The sequence below is a fragment of the Zophobas morio genome, unplaced genomic scaffold (assembly GCF_036711695.1).
Source record: "Zophobas morio isolate AGI-343-1 ecotype UQ-CSIRO unplaced genomic scaffold, CSIRO_AGI_Zmor_V1 ptg000094l, whole genome shotgun sequence".
NCBI classification, from domain to species: Eukaryota; Metazoa; Arthropoda; class Insecta; order Coleoptera; family Tenebrionidae; genus Zophobas; species Zophobas morio.
Window position 1 is genome coordinate 55,721 of NW_026972199.1, and position 18,455 is coordinate 74,175.

Consider the following 18,455-nt stretch of genomic DNA (forward strand, 5'->3'; position numbering starts at 1 on the left):
GAGCAAATAAAAAATTCGTCAAAACAAGAAAGCTCAAGGGCTAAGATCGGAAAGTTTATTAGAACAAAAGATAGTATAAATGGGGAGTACCTTCCTAATAATGAAAACATACTAATTAGGCTTTTAATATATATAGGAACTAAACAGTAATGAAATCTTGGTAAGTTAATTTGGTAAAATTTATTTTATTTTTTTATATGAAAATGCTTTTGACCTGACAATTCAAACCTCCGCTCTGCATAACCCTTACGATTTAACTACAGCGCATAAGTTATTAATAATTAAGGGAAGGGTAGAGAAGAACAATTTTATTCAATTTGCACCACACCCTACAGACAATCTTTTGCGAGTACGTTGTTTAATGGCTTTAAAAGCATTCTTGAGCGTGCACATCTTTAAATTAACTTACATAGTAACACTTATTGGGTGCGCGTTTATATCCAACCTGCAGAACGCTTCTAAGCTGAGAAAGGATGTATGAATTTATGGAGCTCCATTACTTATGTCAACCCAAAATATTTATATTCCCCTTTTACTATATAAAATTGTTATCCTCAAGCCCCTTCTTCTACGTATACTTCTTTGCTACCAATTTTTCGTTTTAACCAGCGCTATCTCTAGCTCCCAAAATAGTAATCCCTTCATGTTAAACTAAAGCGCCTCTAACCTGACACAGATAGATAATAGCAAAATAAAGTTTATTGAATTAGCTTGTGCAAATATCAAAGACTAGAGTTCCTAGCTAAAGTAGTCTTGAAGAAAAATTCATATATAATTTAGTCGAGAAATTCATTAGTTTGTACGGCAAGTATTCACGTATAACTCTTCTTATGGGGCTACCCTAGACAATCTCTGTGATGCTCGTCCTTAATAATTATTACTAAGAAACCTCAAGTACACCAGATTTAATTGTTAATGATACAACTTTCCATATGAGAGCGCTTAGCAAAAGGAGGTGAAGGTCTCTTTACCATTAGCTATCATTAAACTTGGCGAGAAAGTAATTTTTTAAGTAAAAAAATGATTGTTAATTTTTTTTTATTTCTTGCTAATATATGATTTCCATCACGACAAAAGGTGGACATCCGCCTTAAGGAGGCAGAACATTAGTATATTATCAAATCCTAACACATCCCCTTGTTCAAAAAATTACATATAACATTATTTAATGCTACGTCCATTATTCTCACATGTGTCAAAATTTAGTAAAAATTGACTTATCTTGGGAAAGTGGGCTCGAACCGGGATGAAATGGACTCTTAATTCGTTAGATTTTCCGCCTAGCCAAAAGTGGGCCCCGCCTTAACAAGGCAGCATTTAATTTTTTAGGGAGCTACTACTGCGCTATATTATAGTACAAATTTAGCATGATGTTACTTCATAATAGCGTGAGATCAGAGAATAAAAAGTAGACTAAAGGTTCAGGTATACATAAAATCTAGGAAGTATCTAAGGGTATGGTTTCAGCATCACCTAAATGTCTTTCCCTTAAAATCAAACTCATACCTATCTGTATCTGAAACCTTCGCTACAGCCTATTGAAGGCTTATTAGGGCGAGCGTATTCAACCTTCTTAAATATAAGTATGAGGTTAAAAATGTCGAGGGCACGTTTGCGTATGCCTACATAATTGCAGCCCATGAACCGGCTGTATTAAGCTATATGCAATGTAGAGCAAACCAAAATCTGCTAATTGTAACTATTATAAAACCACCCGTTAAAAAACTGTACCTTTAGTTTTCGTGCTAAAGAACACGTGTTATAACAATGGTATGTGGTTTAGTAAACTAGCTGTTCGGATGCAAGAGGCGCGGGCAAAAGTATTCGGCTTCCGCTGTAGTTAACACCGCATTTTAATTCCCAGAACAAAACAGCGGTTAGAAGATATTACGACTCTGGTTCGACTTTCATTGCATGTTCTGAAGCCTAATCCGCGTGTAAAAATATTCCAATTAAAAGACACCATACCTTTGGAAACCACCTTTAATAACTTGGTTCTTTCTAAAATTTTAGCATTTCTTTTACAGCAAGCCAATGCTGCCTACTATATTCTGTTAAGTGCTGAGCCGGTTTAATAACTGCGGTGAAGATATCTGACCTGGTTCTTCCAACGAAATCCTGCAGGCATCCCACTACATTTTTGAAGGGAGTTCGTAATCCGCATCAGTGTTTTTTTCCAGTGTCCTCGTATTTATGGGATAGGATGCAGTTTTCGCATCTACTAGTTCAAATTTGAAGGCTATCTACTCTATTACGGATTTCTGGTCTAGTGAATTTTCCTTCGCGCTCTTTAATATGAAACCGACAGTGTTCATTCGACACTTTTTTAAATGGAGTTCATTAATTTTATTAGTTCCCAGGTTTTGAGTGCATAATCTGAAAACACTTAGGTCTTCGATATACACTATGACAATACTTTTAATATTTTGATCGGCAAAGAGGTATGGTTTGATGACAGGTTCTATAAATCCAATAAATTTTAACTTTTCGTACACAAGATAGAACAAAAGTATTCCAGTTTGCTTTGCTCCATAAGGTGTCTTGAGGCATTTTACTTATGTATTTATGTATTAAATAAAAGTTTATAATTTGATTTTAGCGTGAATTCATGTACAAGTTTGCATTAGCTTAGGCGATCTTAATCCAAACTGGAGTAATTGAAGGTTATATCGATATGCTAAAAAAGTAAGGGGTCAAAAGCTTTCCTGGATGTCACTAAACTTGTTGCTTCAAGGCGTATTTAGTTAAAATCTTTGTAACGTATTCTTGCTGTAGAACTCCTGCGTATTTTTAAGTATTATAAGATTGTTTTCAATTTTTTTTTCGTTTGCTAAAAATCTAATCTTAGCTTCTGTGCGCAAACAGCGTAGTAATTTTTTTAAAGAATAATATTAAGTAAAGAAATTCTTTAACTATAACAAAGCATATAGAAGGTAGACACAAAACAAACAAAAATTGATTATGAAACTTGCTAAATTTTAAAAAGAAATGGCAGCAAAAGAAACTATCAGCAAAAAATGTATGTTTCATTGAATAAGTAAAAAATTATAACCCGGTATTATAATATAACTTTAATAAATTTATTTGGTTAAATGAAAAGCGCTACAGTTAGCAAAAATTACTTCTGGCTAAGTAAATTTATCCTATATTTACTTTAATTTTTTAGTGAACCTATTTAAATGAAAATGCTTTTAGCACTGGAAGCCCTAATACATTTTTAGCATAAGGAATTGAACTAAGTGCTTGTTGTGGCAATAAAGCTCTCACAGCTGTGTAGTCATTTTAATTTTAATCTTAACATGCCCCCTTGCCTCCCTCTTTTGGAACATACGCCCCACTACGCCAAATGTAGCGACCTTAGACAACACAAGAAGGGAAGAAAAAAACGGTAACCGCTAGAACTTGATTATAATTAATCTTATACTTTTTATGTTCTGCCTATTAGCTCGCGCCCTTTAAAGAATTTATTTATGAAAAACAATAAAAATACAGTCTTCTGTATATATTCTTAGATTACTTTATAATAACTATTCAACTGTTCACACCTTAATTGAAGGTATTTTTTTTTAAGCGTGTCTTGCCTTTGTACCTTGTTTACAAGTGCAGTATAGCTTTAATTACTGCTATTTCTCCTTTTGCCTAAAGGTATAGAATATATATAACTCAAGAATTGTTTAGTTATGCCGGCAAAATAAATATAAATACGTAACTTCCTTAAATATGAAATTCTGTTGTAATAATAAAAAGACCTTTTCTTTAACTTTGTTACTTAACTTGGCTAGTTTTAAGTAAACTTAGTACTTATGTTTTTAAGAACACGTCTTGAACCGTTTAGTTTGCTTCTTAAGACCACTAAGTTGAAATACCCTTTAACTTTCGCGCGTAGGCCGTGCGTATGAAGAAGCTTTGAGAGTCGAAAGAATAATTATGTAGATATATACAGAATAAGATTCGTTATTATTCGGAGTGTGATTACTAATGTTCTACCTACTGGTTTGCTAGCACTCAAATAAAATTTTATAAAAAACAATATAAAGACAACACTGGTCTTTTAGTATATCTGTTGGTTGCACAGGCTGTCAGTCTTCGATATCTTGTATATTATAGACAGTAAAGTAATATAATAATTATATAAAGAATATATATTAGACAATAAAGTGATATGATATGCGAAAGTAGAAGTACTAGAAAGCTCTGTTAGTTAATTTGCGCATTTAAACCCAATTGCACATTCAAAAGAGGAAAAAGGAGAAAAAGTCAGCGGGCGCGCGAGCCAAACTTATATAATCACAAGTGAACTTCCTTGTACACTTCACCCTCATTAATAAACTTAAAGGAGCTATCTAACACAGTTCACTTTTAATAGCTAGGGTGAGCTTTTTAAGCTTTCTAAAAGTGGTTATTATTGATATGGAATCTAATACTGAGGTTTTTATTGTGAAGCAAAATTATAAAAACTAGGAAGTAGCAAAATAGGAGGTGTAATTCTCCTTCTTTTATGCATAATTTGAGGTCCAACCCATAAAATCATAGCACCTTAGAAGCTTAACTTAATGTGCATTTTTAAAAGCTCATAAGCATCCAATTAATTATATTAAGGTGTTAGAGCTCCAAGTAGTATTTTAAAACTAATGAAATCATTTTTCTAATATTGATAAAGTAATGCTAAAGAACTTCGTAGTTGCTTTATAATTAAATTAAAAAATTAAGTAATCTTCCGGCGTAAACAATGGAAGTGAAAAAGAGGAAACGAAGTTTTTAGTATTGTTTTAAGGCACAACAAACTGATTGTTAAAAAAAAAACTGTAGAAATTTTTATAATAATTTAAGTTATGTTAGGTCAATTATTTAGTTAAAATTTTTAAAGACGGTAGAACGAATGTAATACTCGATCCTAGACCCTTCTATTTCTAAGCTCCTCGCGCCCATAACTACTCCGCTTAAGTATAGTTTACTTTTACTCTCGCATAAAATTTTGCCCTCAGTACACGTGGTGTAACATATATTAATTTAAAGTCTGCCCCAATGATATTGGAATGGAAAAGAAGTAGAAACAGCTTTACTGAATTGCTATACCCCCTACACCCGTATAACAGAAGTGAGGTGGAAGGCACTATTGTATAAGCATAAATACGCTAATCTTCAAAAGCATTGATTTGATTTTCATAATAATGGTTAACCCTGACTGTAATTGCCACGAGACGCGCATAAATGAACTTCGGGATCTCAACCAATGAACTTCTTTGTTTACGTAATTATTATAAATTAAAAATTTTTGTTTTACAAAAAATAAGCTGTTCACGGCTGTTGAGCTCGCTTGCTGCTATTCGAAATTTATCAACTGTTTTAGTTTTTTTTTGTATCAACTTTAATTTTTTCAAGTTTTGTTACAGATAAGAGACGAAAAAATAAAAATTGAGACGACAGTTAAACGTATTCATTTCACCGGTGTTAATTTAATAAAAGCAAAATATATAATTACTTTTTTTTAAGTCAGCTATAGAGTACCGTGCACTAGTACATTATTATAAAACGTTTTATGCTATATATATAGTATTTTTTTATCTAATGGAACTATTTAGGTCTTTTTCTAATATAGCGAATGTTTTTTCGGGTATTCCTTCTTGTATAAGCAAGAGATGTCGTGTTTATTATAGTGCATTCTATTTTAAAATTTATGTATTTTGGGTTTAAAATAATTGTTTAAAATCTTTGTACGTGTAGGCGATAATTAAAATGAGCTTACCACTACCAGTGGTTTAGAGATAAATAAGGAAACACAAATAAAGTATCCAATATAAATAGTGGTTTGCAAGTGATACAGTATTCTTTAAGGCAGTACTTCTAAGGAGCAGTTGGGTAATGAGCAAAAAGTTTCAGTTAGGCCTGGTGCAACTTAGTGTAGGGGGCGATAAGGGTCACAACATCGCAAGAGCAATTAGTTTTGTTCAAGAAGCCTCTAAAAAAGGAGCCAACGTAGTAGCCTTGCCAGAATGCTGGAACAGTCCTTATGGTGGGCCTTTTAGAATTTAAATTATAAGTGATTTACATAAAAATAAAAGCATATTTTAGTAAAATAATTTATTATTTTAATTTGCCAGGAACTGACTATTTTTCGGAGTATGCAGAAAAAATAGATAATAGCAAGAATACCGAGTCCCCCTCCGTAACTGCAATGCAGCGCATGGCTATAGAAAATTCAGTTTACCTCATAGGCGGTTCTATTCCTGAAAAGGAGGGAGACAGACTTTACAACACTTCTTGTGTTTTTAATCCAGAGGTCTAGCCTTGTATCTTTAATAAGGTACAGCTCGGCAAAAAATTTCGCTTAAAAACAGGGAAAACTGATTGCGAAGCACCGAAAACTACATCTATACGATTTAGATATTCCAGGAAAGATAAAGTAGGCTGCCTTAGGTTTGTATTACTATTTTCAGTTGAAAGATATATGTTCATTTTGTAGATTTCAAGAAAGCAGTACTCTTTCCGCTGGCAATAAACTTACTGTTTTTGACACCCCTTACGGTAAATTTGGTCTAGGAATATGTTACGACATTCGCTTCGTGGAATATGCGAGTGTCTTAACTGCAAAAGGTTACGATCCCACCTCTTCGAGTTTTTTGCAGAATCAGGTTAACTTATATCGCAACACCTGTACCGCGAAGGATGTCAAATACTGTGTTATCCTGGTGCTTTCTACAAGACAACGGGTACCTTTGCTGTGAAATTCACAGTTGTTAGCGCGAAAATTATTGCTTTCAGGGGAAGCCCACTGGGAACTGCTGCAGCGCGGGCGGGCGGTGGACAACCAGGTGTAGAGGCTAGCGTCTTTCCCTTGCACGCAACAAATAACACTGGCAGGTGTATGTGTGCACTATATCTCCTGCGAGACATTCTCCGAAGGAAAACCCCTCACCATCAAGCTACGTTGCCTGGGGTACGTTGGAGTCGTGGCTAAGGCTTTAAAGTGAGTATATTTAGTTAGATAACTGTTAGGACACTCCATGGTTGTAAATCCATGGGGAACAACTATAGCAAAAGCGGAGGAGGAGGAGGTTGATATTTTTCTTTTATTAACAGTAGACTTAACAGCGACCCGAAACCGTCAAGAAAATAATAATAGCGGATATTGACCTGTCCAAAGTAGAGGAAATTAGAAAAAATATTCCAATTTTGACTCAAAAACGTAAAGACGTTTATTCTCTCCCAACGGAATTATAAATCTGAAAGTACGTTAAGGCCATTCGTTGTTAATAAAGAGCAAGTTTAAATAATTAGTTGTTTGATTTGGGGGGGTACGGCCTCTGTAAGGGCGGTAAAGCTAAAGAGGACGTTCGGGGCGACATAATCAGAACGGGTGGTTCTACCCCGGACGTTGCTCGTGGAATCTGAGGAGGCAGCAATGAGGCGTTTTGCACCGGTATTCCAGGCCAGGGACAAGACGCCCAGGGCGATCGGCGGGTCCCTGCCCCCGCATCAGGTGGAGGCTGCGGCACTCCGCTTCGGTGCACCTGCTGGACTACAAGCCCCGGTAGCTGAAACCTTGAAGTCAGGGGCTGAACGAATAGATTCGGGGGTTGTCGCGATGCACGTGGACTGTAGCTAAGAGATCTGGCAGGCTTCTTGACGGTTGAACCTGAAAGAACCTCCTGAGTGATGGCCTGGTTCCCGCCTGCCAATAAAAAATTTACAATGGATATACAAGAAATGTTAATCTGCTCACATGCGCTCCCCGTGCTGCTTCCTTGGAGATTTTCTCTAAAACTTTCATAAGCGTTTTCATCATCACTAAAGCGTTTACTGCCACTGTCGTAACTGCTATTTCCGCCCTTCATACTGTATAAGTTATTAGAGATATTTTGTCGGACGTGAAACATCAGCTCCCGTTCCTCGATAAGTTTTGACAGGTCCACAGGCAGCAAACTAAGTTATTAAGGATGGGTTATTTCCATGATTAATTCAATGGCGTTTATAAAAAAAAACGCGTGCCCATCATTGATCTTTGCGCCAATTATTGTGGCCGCATGGGAATCATGAGGCCGGGAAGAGACGGTGATTGCCGGAGGACCCTAACTCGGTCAGGAGGGTGAGTGAAGGATGACTGCAGGAGTGAAAATCAAAACCGGGTAACCTCTCGTCTGAAGCCGAATCTGGGATCCTCATACGCCTTTTTCACGAGAGATCGAATGGCCTCAAAGACGTTCAATATGTTTTGCTTGTATATCTTAAAGGTTTAAAGTGTAAAATATAAAAAACCGTGCAGCTAATATAAAAGCACCTTGACAGATTCGGAGCGCTTAAGCTGTTCAGTACAAGTTTTATATATGTTCGTAGATGTTTTCAACTTCAAGTAACAAAAACATAGCATAGGTAAAGTGACCTATAAAGAATTAAGAAAACCTCTTTCTGATCTCCGCAATAACGCCGCTTCTTTGGAAATAAGTAAGTTTTCCAATGGTCTCTACATTGCGAAGGCGAGCGCAAGCGGGACAAGTTTCCAGTGGTAAACTGCACCAAGTCGCAGGCAAGCCCCCAGTTTAGGTCTTCTGGCTTAACTTCACCAGATAAAGATATAAACTAAATAAAATTATATATACAAAAAAAGGTTGATTATAGGGTGTCACGCTTGCGACCTCAAGCAACGCGCACTCCTCGTCTACAATCCAGGGAGCATCCTTCAGAAAACTATAAGGACCAAGGAAACGCAAGCTAGCAGGAAACTTCTTAACACTCTTCTTAGCTGTGACGCATATTAAGGAACCAAGAGAGGAACGTGCTGCGGAAGTTACCTTCAACTTTTAATTTCTTAATAAGCTTCTGATTTTTAGCTGGTTTGCCAAGGTCAGAAAGTTTCCTGGTATGTTCTTCCGTCGCTTGCTTATGCTTGCGCTTATTTCGTGATTTAGATTCAATGGGTTCAATATTATAAAGGAAAGTGTGTGAAAGATCGCAATATGATTGAGCAAATAGCTGGTCAAAGCTATACGAGGAAGTTCATATTAAAGCAAACCTTTCAATTAGTATCTGAACAAAAAGTCACAGATAAATAATGTATACAATGGGCCATAGAGAGGCATTTCGCGCGACTTTTCTAGGCAGAACGTACTGTCAAAAAAGAGTGGGTGATCTGTGAAGCATCGCCACTTTTCCTCTTCAGTATTTAATGATTCAAGCCATTCCAGCTTCCAGTTCAAGTCCTATACAGCAATCAACGGGAACGGAGATGTAGCTTAACTTATAAGATGACCTTATCAAGATCGCTCGCCGTATTAAAGGAGTAATTAATAGTTTTTTCGTTTATAAAAGGGCGGAATAATTTTAATAATTTTTCAGTCAAAGGGAGGTTGGGAAGACGGCGACAGAAAAGTTCCTGAATGTTGGCAATGTATTGAGAGCGGGAAGGTATTAAACAATCGTCTGTGGCTTCTGCCTTAAGAGCTGCAGCTTTACAGATTCCAAGCCTACTGGGGGTGCACAAGGACAAAAGCTCCCCGTAAGAGGTGCAGGCACATTTATCATCATATTCACCAGTAAAGTAAAGAGCTTCTTCCAGTGCTTTGAGTGGAACTTGGTTTTGGTTTACTTCTTCGGGTAATACCGTGTGACAGCTAACCGTGGTCTTATTTAGACAAAAGCAATTTTTTTCACTCCCATGAACCAATGCGAGAAAGTTAACATATGAACTTTCGACGGCGGAGGGGTCCACCGGAGTGGTTATGTCAAGAGAGAAAAGTAGATGCGGTGTCAAGCTTCCGTTCATGCAACTGTTGCCGGAAAGTAAACTGTTCTCCAGCGGTGTTTCTGTCCTTAGTCGATACTCTAACAGTTCAGTGTGTACACTCGTGCGTACTCTGCAGCAGTAATCGTAAGTATTTTTGTTAAAATGAGGAGACCTATTGAGATTTATAATAAAGTGAAAGGATACACTATATGTACGTAAAGACATCACCACTCGGTTTCAAAGTGAACAATAACATCAGCCACGGCTGGTAACAACGCAGGCCCCATAATTTTTGAAGACAACAACAGCAAAGTGGGGGCAGCAGCGGCGTTAAAGTGTACCATTTTCTTGTAGTGATGGTGAGGGTGATGCGTGTGATCCATACGCAACCACTTTCTGGTCATTAAAAAAGGTCAGAATCGTAGGAACTGTTAAAAAATTAGCAAAAAAATTACCTTCCATTGGCGCCGAGCCAACCTTCAAGTAAGTCCAATGTTTTAGAATTGGAGACAATCAATATAATTTTGGAGCAATAATGCTTTTTTAACAGATAAAGCAGCGTTCTAAGTTTTCCGCTAGAAAAAGAAGTCAGTTGACGGCGGTAGAGAAGGGGTCTCAGATAAACAGGGCGCAGAAGATCGGGTCGCACCGCCTGATACCTCAACAGGCCAAGCTGAAGATAGTTATAGTTAACCAAGACGCAGTCACATGAGATCCACTTAAAGGAAATAAAGTCACCCGTGAGACATATAAAGAGAAGCCACAGGAGATCACTTTGGGTAAAACGAACAGACTTGTGTCGAGAAGGTCGGTGGTAGTGCTGATGGTGCAGAGTCGATGTAAATAATTGGTTTCTTCCAAATAATCGTGTTCACAAAAGTTCTTGTCTCGATTTTTAAATAAAACATGCGTTGGTTGGTTGGGCTCGTAATTCCAGAGAAGCGAGCTACGAAACCGAAGCGGCGCAGACTTGGTGTGCGGGTCGTACCCAGAAAAGTAAGCTGCAGTGATCGGGTCGGCACTCGATGAAGCGGCTCGCACTCTGCACGCGCCTTGTAAACTCCTCATATGGGTCGAGAGTCGTATAATAATGGCCGGCAAATGTAAGAAACATAATTCCTTTAAAGTGACCAAAAAAGTTGGTGTAAGCATTTGAACATTGAATTTATATGTGAGAGACCTTCATTACGAAGCCGGATTGGTAATGCTCGCTATTACTCTCTAGGTAAGGATGCGTGCAGATGTCTCGAAGTTTAACGGCGGTTTCAAGCATTTTTGTCAAGCTCACGCAACTTAGCTGCTTAATAACTGCTTCGTTGTACAAAGTCACTTGCAGAGGCGACATGTAACAAACAATATTAATCTTTTTAATTTTGGCGACTCTAATAAGCTCAGTCTTGAAAACTTTCTCTTTCTCTTTCCTCTGAAAACGTCTACGTAGAGAGTAAGCTTGCAAAAGCTAATAGAGTTTAGCACGGATGTGTAAACAAGTAATATATTAAACCTGTTGAAGCATCACCAGCGTGTCCGGCGTATGTGATTGATTTTCCGTGGAAAACCAATTCCACAGTTCCCAATTATTACACTGGGCGAAGTTCAGACCTCCAAAAGTTTTCGGTAGACCAGCTAATATTTCGTTGGTATATGCGACAGGAGACAAAGAAAATAAGTGGGGAAGGCAGAAGACTCTTAAGAGCGGTTTCAATAAAATAGAGGGAGCGTCCGCGAGCTCTGCTGCTTCAAGGCAAAGAGGGAGTACATCGCTAACTAGTATCATAAATTCAAAGAGGAAGAAGGCGCTGTTGTCCCGAAAGAGCGCCGTGTGATCCTGAAAAAACTGGTGACAGTCATCTAACACAATGACGGACCACGAGTTGAAAGAGATGCGCTCTGGGAAGTTCAAGAATGTGTCGTAGGTGGTCAAACAGAGTTCGTGCGAATAGAAAGAGGGTAAAGAGCCGAAATCCTTTCCTAAAAAACAATACTATCGAGCTAAAGGGAAGGTAAAGAGGCAGTCGGCTAAAACCATAGCAAAGCTTAGTCTTAAAGTTTCTGTGCCGAGACAATTCAAAGGTCCATTGGGGAAGCAGATGAGCAAACGTTACGAGAAGTCGGGGGTAATGCTACAAAATCACTAGAATTGCAAAGAGACGCTGGAACACAGCATAGTACACTAAAGCCGACTGTGGATGAAAGAAACGAGGACACCGTTGTCTTCTTGCCCGAGCCGTGCTCGTCAGCCAGAATAACACTTTTCCACACCTTAGAAGTGACAGCATCTTATAGTGCAGAAGAGATGCTCATAAAAAGAAACAAAAAAAATGCAAGGAAAACGACAAACCCGAGTAGTTGCGGGTTAGCCACTCGGCTCCCTCCACCTGGTGATCATGTAGTGACGGAGGCGCATGCAAGCGCTGCGTGGGCTTCTTGTACTCCCTCCAAAACTTAGAAACTGCTGATGCGAGGATCTCGCAGTGCTGCTTTCCGAGTAGCGCGTGCTCTGAGGCGTCTCTAGACGGGCGCTTCAGAACAGATGCCAGATGGAGAGCAACGTAGTGCGCACACTGCCGGGCAAGTTGAACCTTGAAGCGACGCTCTCCCAAAAAGTCTCTGGGTACTCCATAAATTTTTTTCCTTGGAACACTTACAATATATTATACGTAGACATCCACTTCATTTCGAGTAAAAGATAATCCCAGTGACATAGCAATCTCCTAGGTTCCAAGATTTTAGGCAGTCTCTTAGCGCTCCAGGTACTAGTTATACAAATATTTTTAATTTAAAAAGCTTAAAAAAAAAAGGATATAAACCCTAGCTCCAGAATTTGGTGATAACGCTGAACGATAACTCCTTCAAACTGTTCTTTAGAGAGTTGGTTGTCTAAACAAAAGTAAAAGTATATTGCGATAGTATTTACCACACTATAAACTCAACCGACTGTTAATAAATGTCGCAAAGTCTTCAAAGTGGGAGGCAAAACATGCCCAATAGAAGCCAACTGAAAATCCTCATCCAATTCTTCTCTAGATTGAAGTTTATATAAAAAGTCATAATATATTCATAAGCAGGTACACAACAATAAAAAAATAAGTTTATTTCACAATGGATCATCCAAGAACTGTCCTGTCAACTTTGGTAAAGTAGAGTCAAAGTCTAACAAAGAACCGTTCTTTTTCAAAAAAATAAGTTCCTTAACATTAAAACAAAGTTACAAAAGAATTCTGCTTTCTTCTAGTACAATAATGACTTACAAGAAAAATTAAAAATATAATTATTACCTGGAGAAAACACTGATACAATACTGAACTTTCGCCTAACTGCAACAACTTAATCTGCAATAATTAAAATAAAAGCTTATAAGCAAAGTGTTCCTCTTATTTAACCATAACGGCCAGATTGTGTTTACTATTAACTATTTTAGCTGGTGAAGGAAGAGAGGCATCTTTCCAGGGCTTAACACTCAAAGTGAAGGAGCGCTTATAGAGCCTAATAAAGGTATATAAGGAAATAAAATCTAAATAAAACGCTAAATATAAAAGTCAAAAACACCCACTAAGATAACAATAATTATAACAATATAATAGCTTGAAAATAAATGTTGATTTTTAGTGACCTAAGAACGAGTAATAAAAGTACATAAACTAAAAAAACCCGCCATTGTTAAAAAATTGATAAAAAAAAACACTATGAATTATATAAGAGTAGGTATAGGTGGTCACCAAAAGAATAAGTAACTGTATAATTAACCTCAAAAGCTTTTTCAAGGCCTTCTCAAGAGCTTTACTCCCCTCAGAGGCGGTGCAGTACGATCGTTTTAACATTCCAAAAGCCTTATAACTAACAATTCGTTTTTGCGCATTATCGCTTCACTCTCGTTAACATATGCCTACTTGCCTTAATCCCTGTCGTTTAAGTGTGGTGGCCTGGCTAATCACAGTGCAGCGGTCTTTCACTTTTAGCTTGAGGCATTTAAATGAGTTTTCATGGCACTGAACTATAATAAAAATAAAAAAAGTTTATAATACAAAGCACTATATTTCCATGCAAAAAGTATTGCGTTATTGAAGTTAATATTTTCGTGTTTCACTAGTGGAATAAACGAATATATATATATAAATATACATAATATATATTAATATCTTTAAAAAGCAATTTACCCTTTTAAAAATTATTATTTAAAAAAAAGAAAATTTTGTCTTCATAAAAGCTTAAAAAGTTTTTATTAGTTATAATTTTACATTGTTAAGTCTATATTGGTGGCGCTATTTCAGCTATACCAACTTTAAATTTCATTATCTTTTCAGTGGTCTACGTGTCGAACTTCTTGATAAAACCAACCAAATTCAATAATACACGTATAAAAGATACCTAAATAACAAAGTTTTCTACAAAGCATATTATATAGCAATCAGAAACTATATATAAAGCCTCCTGACCATTTTTAATAATAAACTATGATGACTTTTTTTTTTTAGTTATAGCTTGTTCTATAGACATTAAAACTGCCGTGTAAACGGGCTAAAAATTAAACTCTTAAGTTAATTAATGTAATTTCGAACTATTACTAGCTATGACACACCAATATTAGGTAACAAAAGGATAATTATTAAAAGTGTGAAGTTCAATAACCATCCTTATATAAGGTAGATATACTGGTAAATTGTTAAAATTAAAAATTTATTAATATACAGTAGATAATATAAATATATACATAAATTCATGTAATAAACATTCCACTAAGCCAATCAACTTAGACTAGTGCCGACGTAAAAAATAAAGAGTACCCTCAACAATCTTTTGCTCCAAAGAACCTAGCATATTTAGTCCATAATAAAGATTAGTTATCTTTAGGTAATGGAACTAATATCTAGATACACAATACCAGTCCGTAAACCTGCTGTTATACGGCTGAGTGGGTTGTTATTACACGTTTTTTTTAAGCAATCAGTTAACAGTAAGCTTCAATTTATTTAAAGTATTAAAACAATTTTTTTGTACTACTTAAAATATTTTTATTGATAATCGTTTTAACTAATCATATATCTAACTAATTTTAACTTGAATGCTTAGTAGACTTTTAAAATTTATAATGCTCGACTCCCTATATTGAGTTTAGGGTTATCAACTACAAAGGTTTCAAGACCGACACGCAAAGGGCTTGCAAACTCTTGGCTAGAAGAAAACTTAGAGCGGAGAGAAACAAATGGTGGGTACGCGCTTTCTTTATTCATTAATTAAGGTTCGATCTTTTAAAACAGCTTCGTAGCGTTAATTTAAGATTTAGTCTTGAAATAAAAAAGCAATTGTTAGCGTTTGGCTTGTGAGCCACAGAACAATTTTTCCTATCATGTGCTTCTTCTGCCAAAAGGTATTGCTCTCCTAGGCTTTTTAAGCATTTAAGCAAAATTAGTTTTTAAAAATAAGCTATTGAGCATGTTTACTAACTCCTTTCAGTTGTGCACAACTGTTTAATAAAATATAAGCAAACAACTACATTACACAAAACAGAAGTAAACCATACAGAAACTTTAACTAGAAGATAAACCAATCAAATATATTAACTAATGGATGCAATTTTTAAAAATTTTTGGCGATTCGGCTTATGAGAGTTTTCTTTGTATTTACTAAGTGCAGTTTATTACTTTTCGTTTAAGGTTTTGATTCTCATATTTCTCTTCACTAAAAATTACATTAGTCCTAAGTGGAATCACTAGTTATAATTATTGTATACTTTAATAAAGTTTTCAAGCTAGATTTACGAAGAAAATTTTACATTTCTCGTAGGGTCGCTGACATGGGGTGTTACTTTAAAGGCCCCCCCCCCCCGAATAACCGTGGACTGCGATTTATTACTTTATACTAAAATAGTGTCAAAAAAGGGAAAAGTATGCCAACGGAACTAATTAAGGAGTGTAGGGCTTCTAAGGCATATCAGTAAAAAAGTAGGTTATCGATGAATGCAAATTCTTTAAAATACATGTTATATTAGTTAAATAGTAGTTTTTAAAGGGTTTTCCAAAGATTTAAAACGAGTACAAATTATAGAATTGCGAGTTTTCATTAGTAAAAGATTTGGAATCCTAAGAAAGTCTTAAGTGGTAGCGGACTAATGGATTAATCTATATAGTGGTGAAAGAACTGCTAAAAAACTATCCATAAGGTAAATACAAAACACTTTCCTTTTGCTTGAAAAAGGTTTACTTTATGGCGTTAAAATCTAGTAACTTAAATATAACTGCTTTATGTGAGTCTTGCGTCCTCAGAACTTGTAAACACTTAAAATGGTAAGGAATCGAAAAAGCGGAAGTTCAACTTGCAGTGTGGTTGAAAATTTAACGTAGCAGGGAGGACCGACTACTGACACTTTTTGGTATTGCTTAAAGTTTTTCGGGGAGTGGGGACTATTTCTTTCAAAACCCATTTCTTGGCAAAGTTGTCTAATAAAAATTAAAACTTGCTCTCTGTATTTTATAATGACAGTAAGTCCCCAAAAAAATTTGCCACAGTTTTTAATAACCCATCCTACTGATCTATCAAAACTTTTAGTTGGTTACAGTTGCTTGCTTAGAGAATTTAACCTGAGGTGAGTTTACCTCATTCTATAGGGTTTTTACTTTTATTTAGTATTTTCTTTTTCAAGGTAAGTTTAAATATTTTGTACTAGAATCTCAGAATTTTTTATTTAATAAAATTAATTTCATGCTTCCTTTCTTTTGCTAGTTCTTTTAACTATAAGGAAATTGTTGCCCAAACGTTTAAACAAGATAAAAGGGTTTTTTTCTGTAATTTATGTTGCTAAACTCTTTTTTACTTTTAATTTTGACAGAATTTTGGCTTGTTGGTTTGTGCTTGCTACTCAAATAGTGGCGACCAAGTCGCTATAGTGAATAACCTTAAAGAGTTGTTAGTATATAGTATATCAAACATGGATCTTGTTCTCAACCTGTATGATATTACCTCTGTATTTTCGTTTACCGCTTTCATTTGCACTTTTATAAAAAGATTTTTTGCACTTTTGTTCAGAGTTTTACCCCGAAGTGGCGTTAAGGTCTGCTTTTCGAAAGACAACAAAAGCATTCTTGTCGCGGATAAGGCTGGACATGTCATAAAGTACTTTTTAAGAGTCGAATTAATTTATGACCTTCAAGCCTTTAGTTTCTTAATCCTCTATTCTAATTGCTGCCTTATAGTTATTGTATTGAGAAAACGGAAATAACGCAAAAAATTCTAGTTGACACCCTTTCGACTATAACTGACATGGTACTTAACTTTAATTATTTATTTAAAATAACACTTAAAGGAACAGTATCTATCTGTAAGCAACTATTTGGCTGTGTGTGACAGGGAAGGTAGGATCCGCGTTTCTTTCTTTCCTAACGCTTATCACATACTATCCTACTGTATTGGCCACGAGGGGTATTTTTACCGCAGTCCCTTTCGCTACACCTTGCTCACAGAAAACACGAAGCGCCGTCACATGCCTTTCTTTTACCAGCTCAGGGCTTCGTCTTTTTTCGGGGTCGAATGACGGGACTGTCAAGTTGTGGGATCCAACCAACGGCAAGGAACTCTTTTCACTCGAACCGTTTTCTACCGTGCACAAGCACAAAGTTTGCGGTGCTCATGTTTTATTTGTTTCGAAAATTTTGCTTTAAGTTGTTAAATAGATTTGCAGTGTTCAGCCTCACAGCATGTCTGTGTGTGTTATGAAGGTCTTAGTGTTGCTGAGGTCTACAAGTACAGCCTAACAACTGAAGGCTTGGAGACCCTTGTTTGCAATATGTTTATGTGTGTTACACTTATACTTAATATATTCCAGCTACATGTGCAGAGCATTAACACCAATAGCGAGGTTCTCCAAACTGTCTTTGATGTTGAAAATACACTCTATATTCTAGAACGCTGTCCCCCGTACATCACTTCTTATCAGTTTTTGGAAGGATTCTTTTCAGAGAGCAGCAGTGAATATCTTGCAACTGATTGCTATCTTTCAGGTTATCTTTGTATAGACGATATTTATAATTATTATGGTTTTTATTACTTTGTAGATCTTCAATAAACTTTAAAACCAGCCGAAAAAGGTATATATTTGTACGTTCTATAGAGGTATCTCTATCAGAGCGTGTAACCTAAAATGTGGTTAATGTACGTTTAAGTTGATACCCACAGTGAACACACTCGCATACCGAAGCCGTTCACTTACAGCTCACCCGTGAATCTTTGATAATATGCATTTGTTACAATTGTCTCTCTGTAGATAACTAGACTAACTTCTGGAAAAAGGTTTTTTGAACGTTTGAACGTTTTAGTGACTGAGAAAATTTGAATATAAGAGGACACAAACTTTTGTATTAACTATTATAAAATATATTATTTCTGTATTAAAAGTTACCAACTATATTTGTTGAGGCAACGTTGCATTTGCTTTAAAAATATTGAGCCAAAGTATAAAATATTGCGCATAGAATGCTTGTCTATAGGGTTCTCTTCTTTGTATATTTGACCGTTAATACATTGTGAAGGAAGATCAATGCATTGCTTATTCACCAATTTTAGTTTAAATATGGATGGGGGGAGGCTAGTTAAAGTTGCGAAGCTTGTATATTTTTTTCTCTTGCACTTTGCACGTTAATACCGTTCTAGTTACTTCCCCGGCATAAAATTAAACCTTTTATAGTCAATTATATCTGAAAAACTTTTTTATAGTTATTATATGTTGAAGACCTTAACGCCT

General features: G+C 36.1%; 3 protein-coding genes across 10 annotated transcripts; 2 read left to right on the top strand and 1 right to left on the bottom strand.

Moving 5' to 3' along the window:
• The first annotated feature begins 3,299 nt into the window (after nucleotides 1–3,299).
• On the top strand, nucleotides 3,300–7,334 carry LOC135144346 (omega-amidase NIT2-like). The gene is made up of 10 exons (XM_064076390.1): nucleotides 3,300–3,388; nucleotides 5,817–6,013; nucleotides 6,102–6,280; nucleotides 6,339–6,403; nucleotides 6,464–6,594; nucleotides 6,666–6,710; nucleotides 6,763–6,812; nucleotides 6,862–6,937; nucleotides 6,997–7,055; nucleotides 7,111–7,334. Exons 1-10 carry the CDS (start codon nucleotides 3,300–3,302, stop codon nucleotides 7,219–7,221), a joined length of 1,002 nt encoding a protein of 333 aa, XP_063932460.1. The 3' UTR covers nucleotides 7,222–7,334.
• LOC135144342 (uncharacterized) lies at nucleotides 7,201–11,074 on the bottom strand. The gene is made up of 14 exons (XM_064076385.1): nucleotides 10,902–11,074; nucleotides 10,460–10,840; nucleotides 10,177–10,394; nucleotides 9,950–10,117; nucleotides 9,248–9,893; nucleotides 9,058–9,197; nucleotides 8,790–8,980; nucleotides 8,634–8,740; nucleotides 8,401–8,577; nucleotides 8,279–8,344; nucleotides 8,132–8,224; nucleotides 7,990–8,069; nucleotides 7,724–7,923; nucleotides 7,201–7,672 (listed from the first exon to the last, which is right to left on the bottom strand). The coding sequence occupies exons 1-14, from the start codon at nucleotides 11,064–11,066 to the stop codon at nucleotides 7,275–7,277; spliced, it is 3,030 nt and encodes a 1,009-aa protein (XP_063932455.1). The 5' UTR covers nucleotides 11,067–11,074; the 3' UTR covers nucleotides 7,201–7,274.
• Nucleotides 11,075–16,095: 5,021 nt separating this feature from the next.
• On the top strand, nucleotides 16,096–18,061 carry LOC135144341 (tRNA (guanine-N(7)-)-methyltransferase non-catalytic subunit wuho-like). 8 transcript variants are annotated; one of them, XM_064076379.1, is made up of 10 exons: nucleotides 16,096–16,304; nucleotides 16,442–16,493; nucleotides 16,548–16,666; nucleotides 16,724–16,831; nucleotides 16,912–16,981; nucleotides 17,028–17,137; nucleotides 17,190–17,338; nucleotides 17,389–17,715; nucleotides 17,770–17,802; nucleotides 18,005–18,061. In XM_064076379.1, the coding sequence occupies exons 1-9, from the start codon at nucleotides 16,195–16,197 to the stop codon at nucleotides 17,778–17,780; spliced, it is 1,056 nt and encodes a 351-aa protein (XP_063932449.1). In that variant the 5' UTR covers nucleotides 16,096–16,194; the 3' UTR covers nucleotides 17,781–17,802; nucleotides 18,005–18,061. The 8 variants fall into 8 exon arrangements, with proteins under 8 accessions (XP_063932449.1, XP_063932447.1, XP_063932448.1 ...); XM_064076377.1 differs by having other exon boundaries at nucleotides 17,878–18,050; XM_064076378.1 differs by having other exon boundaries at nucleotides 17,891–18,050.
• Nucleotides 18,062–18,455: the final 394 nt, after the last annotated feature.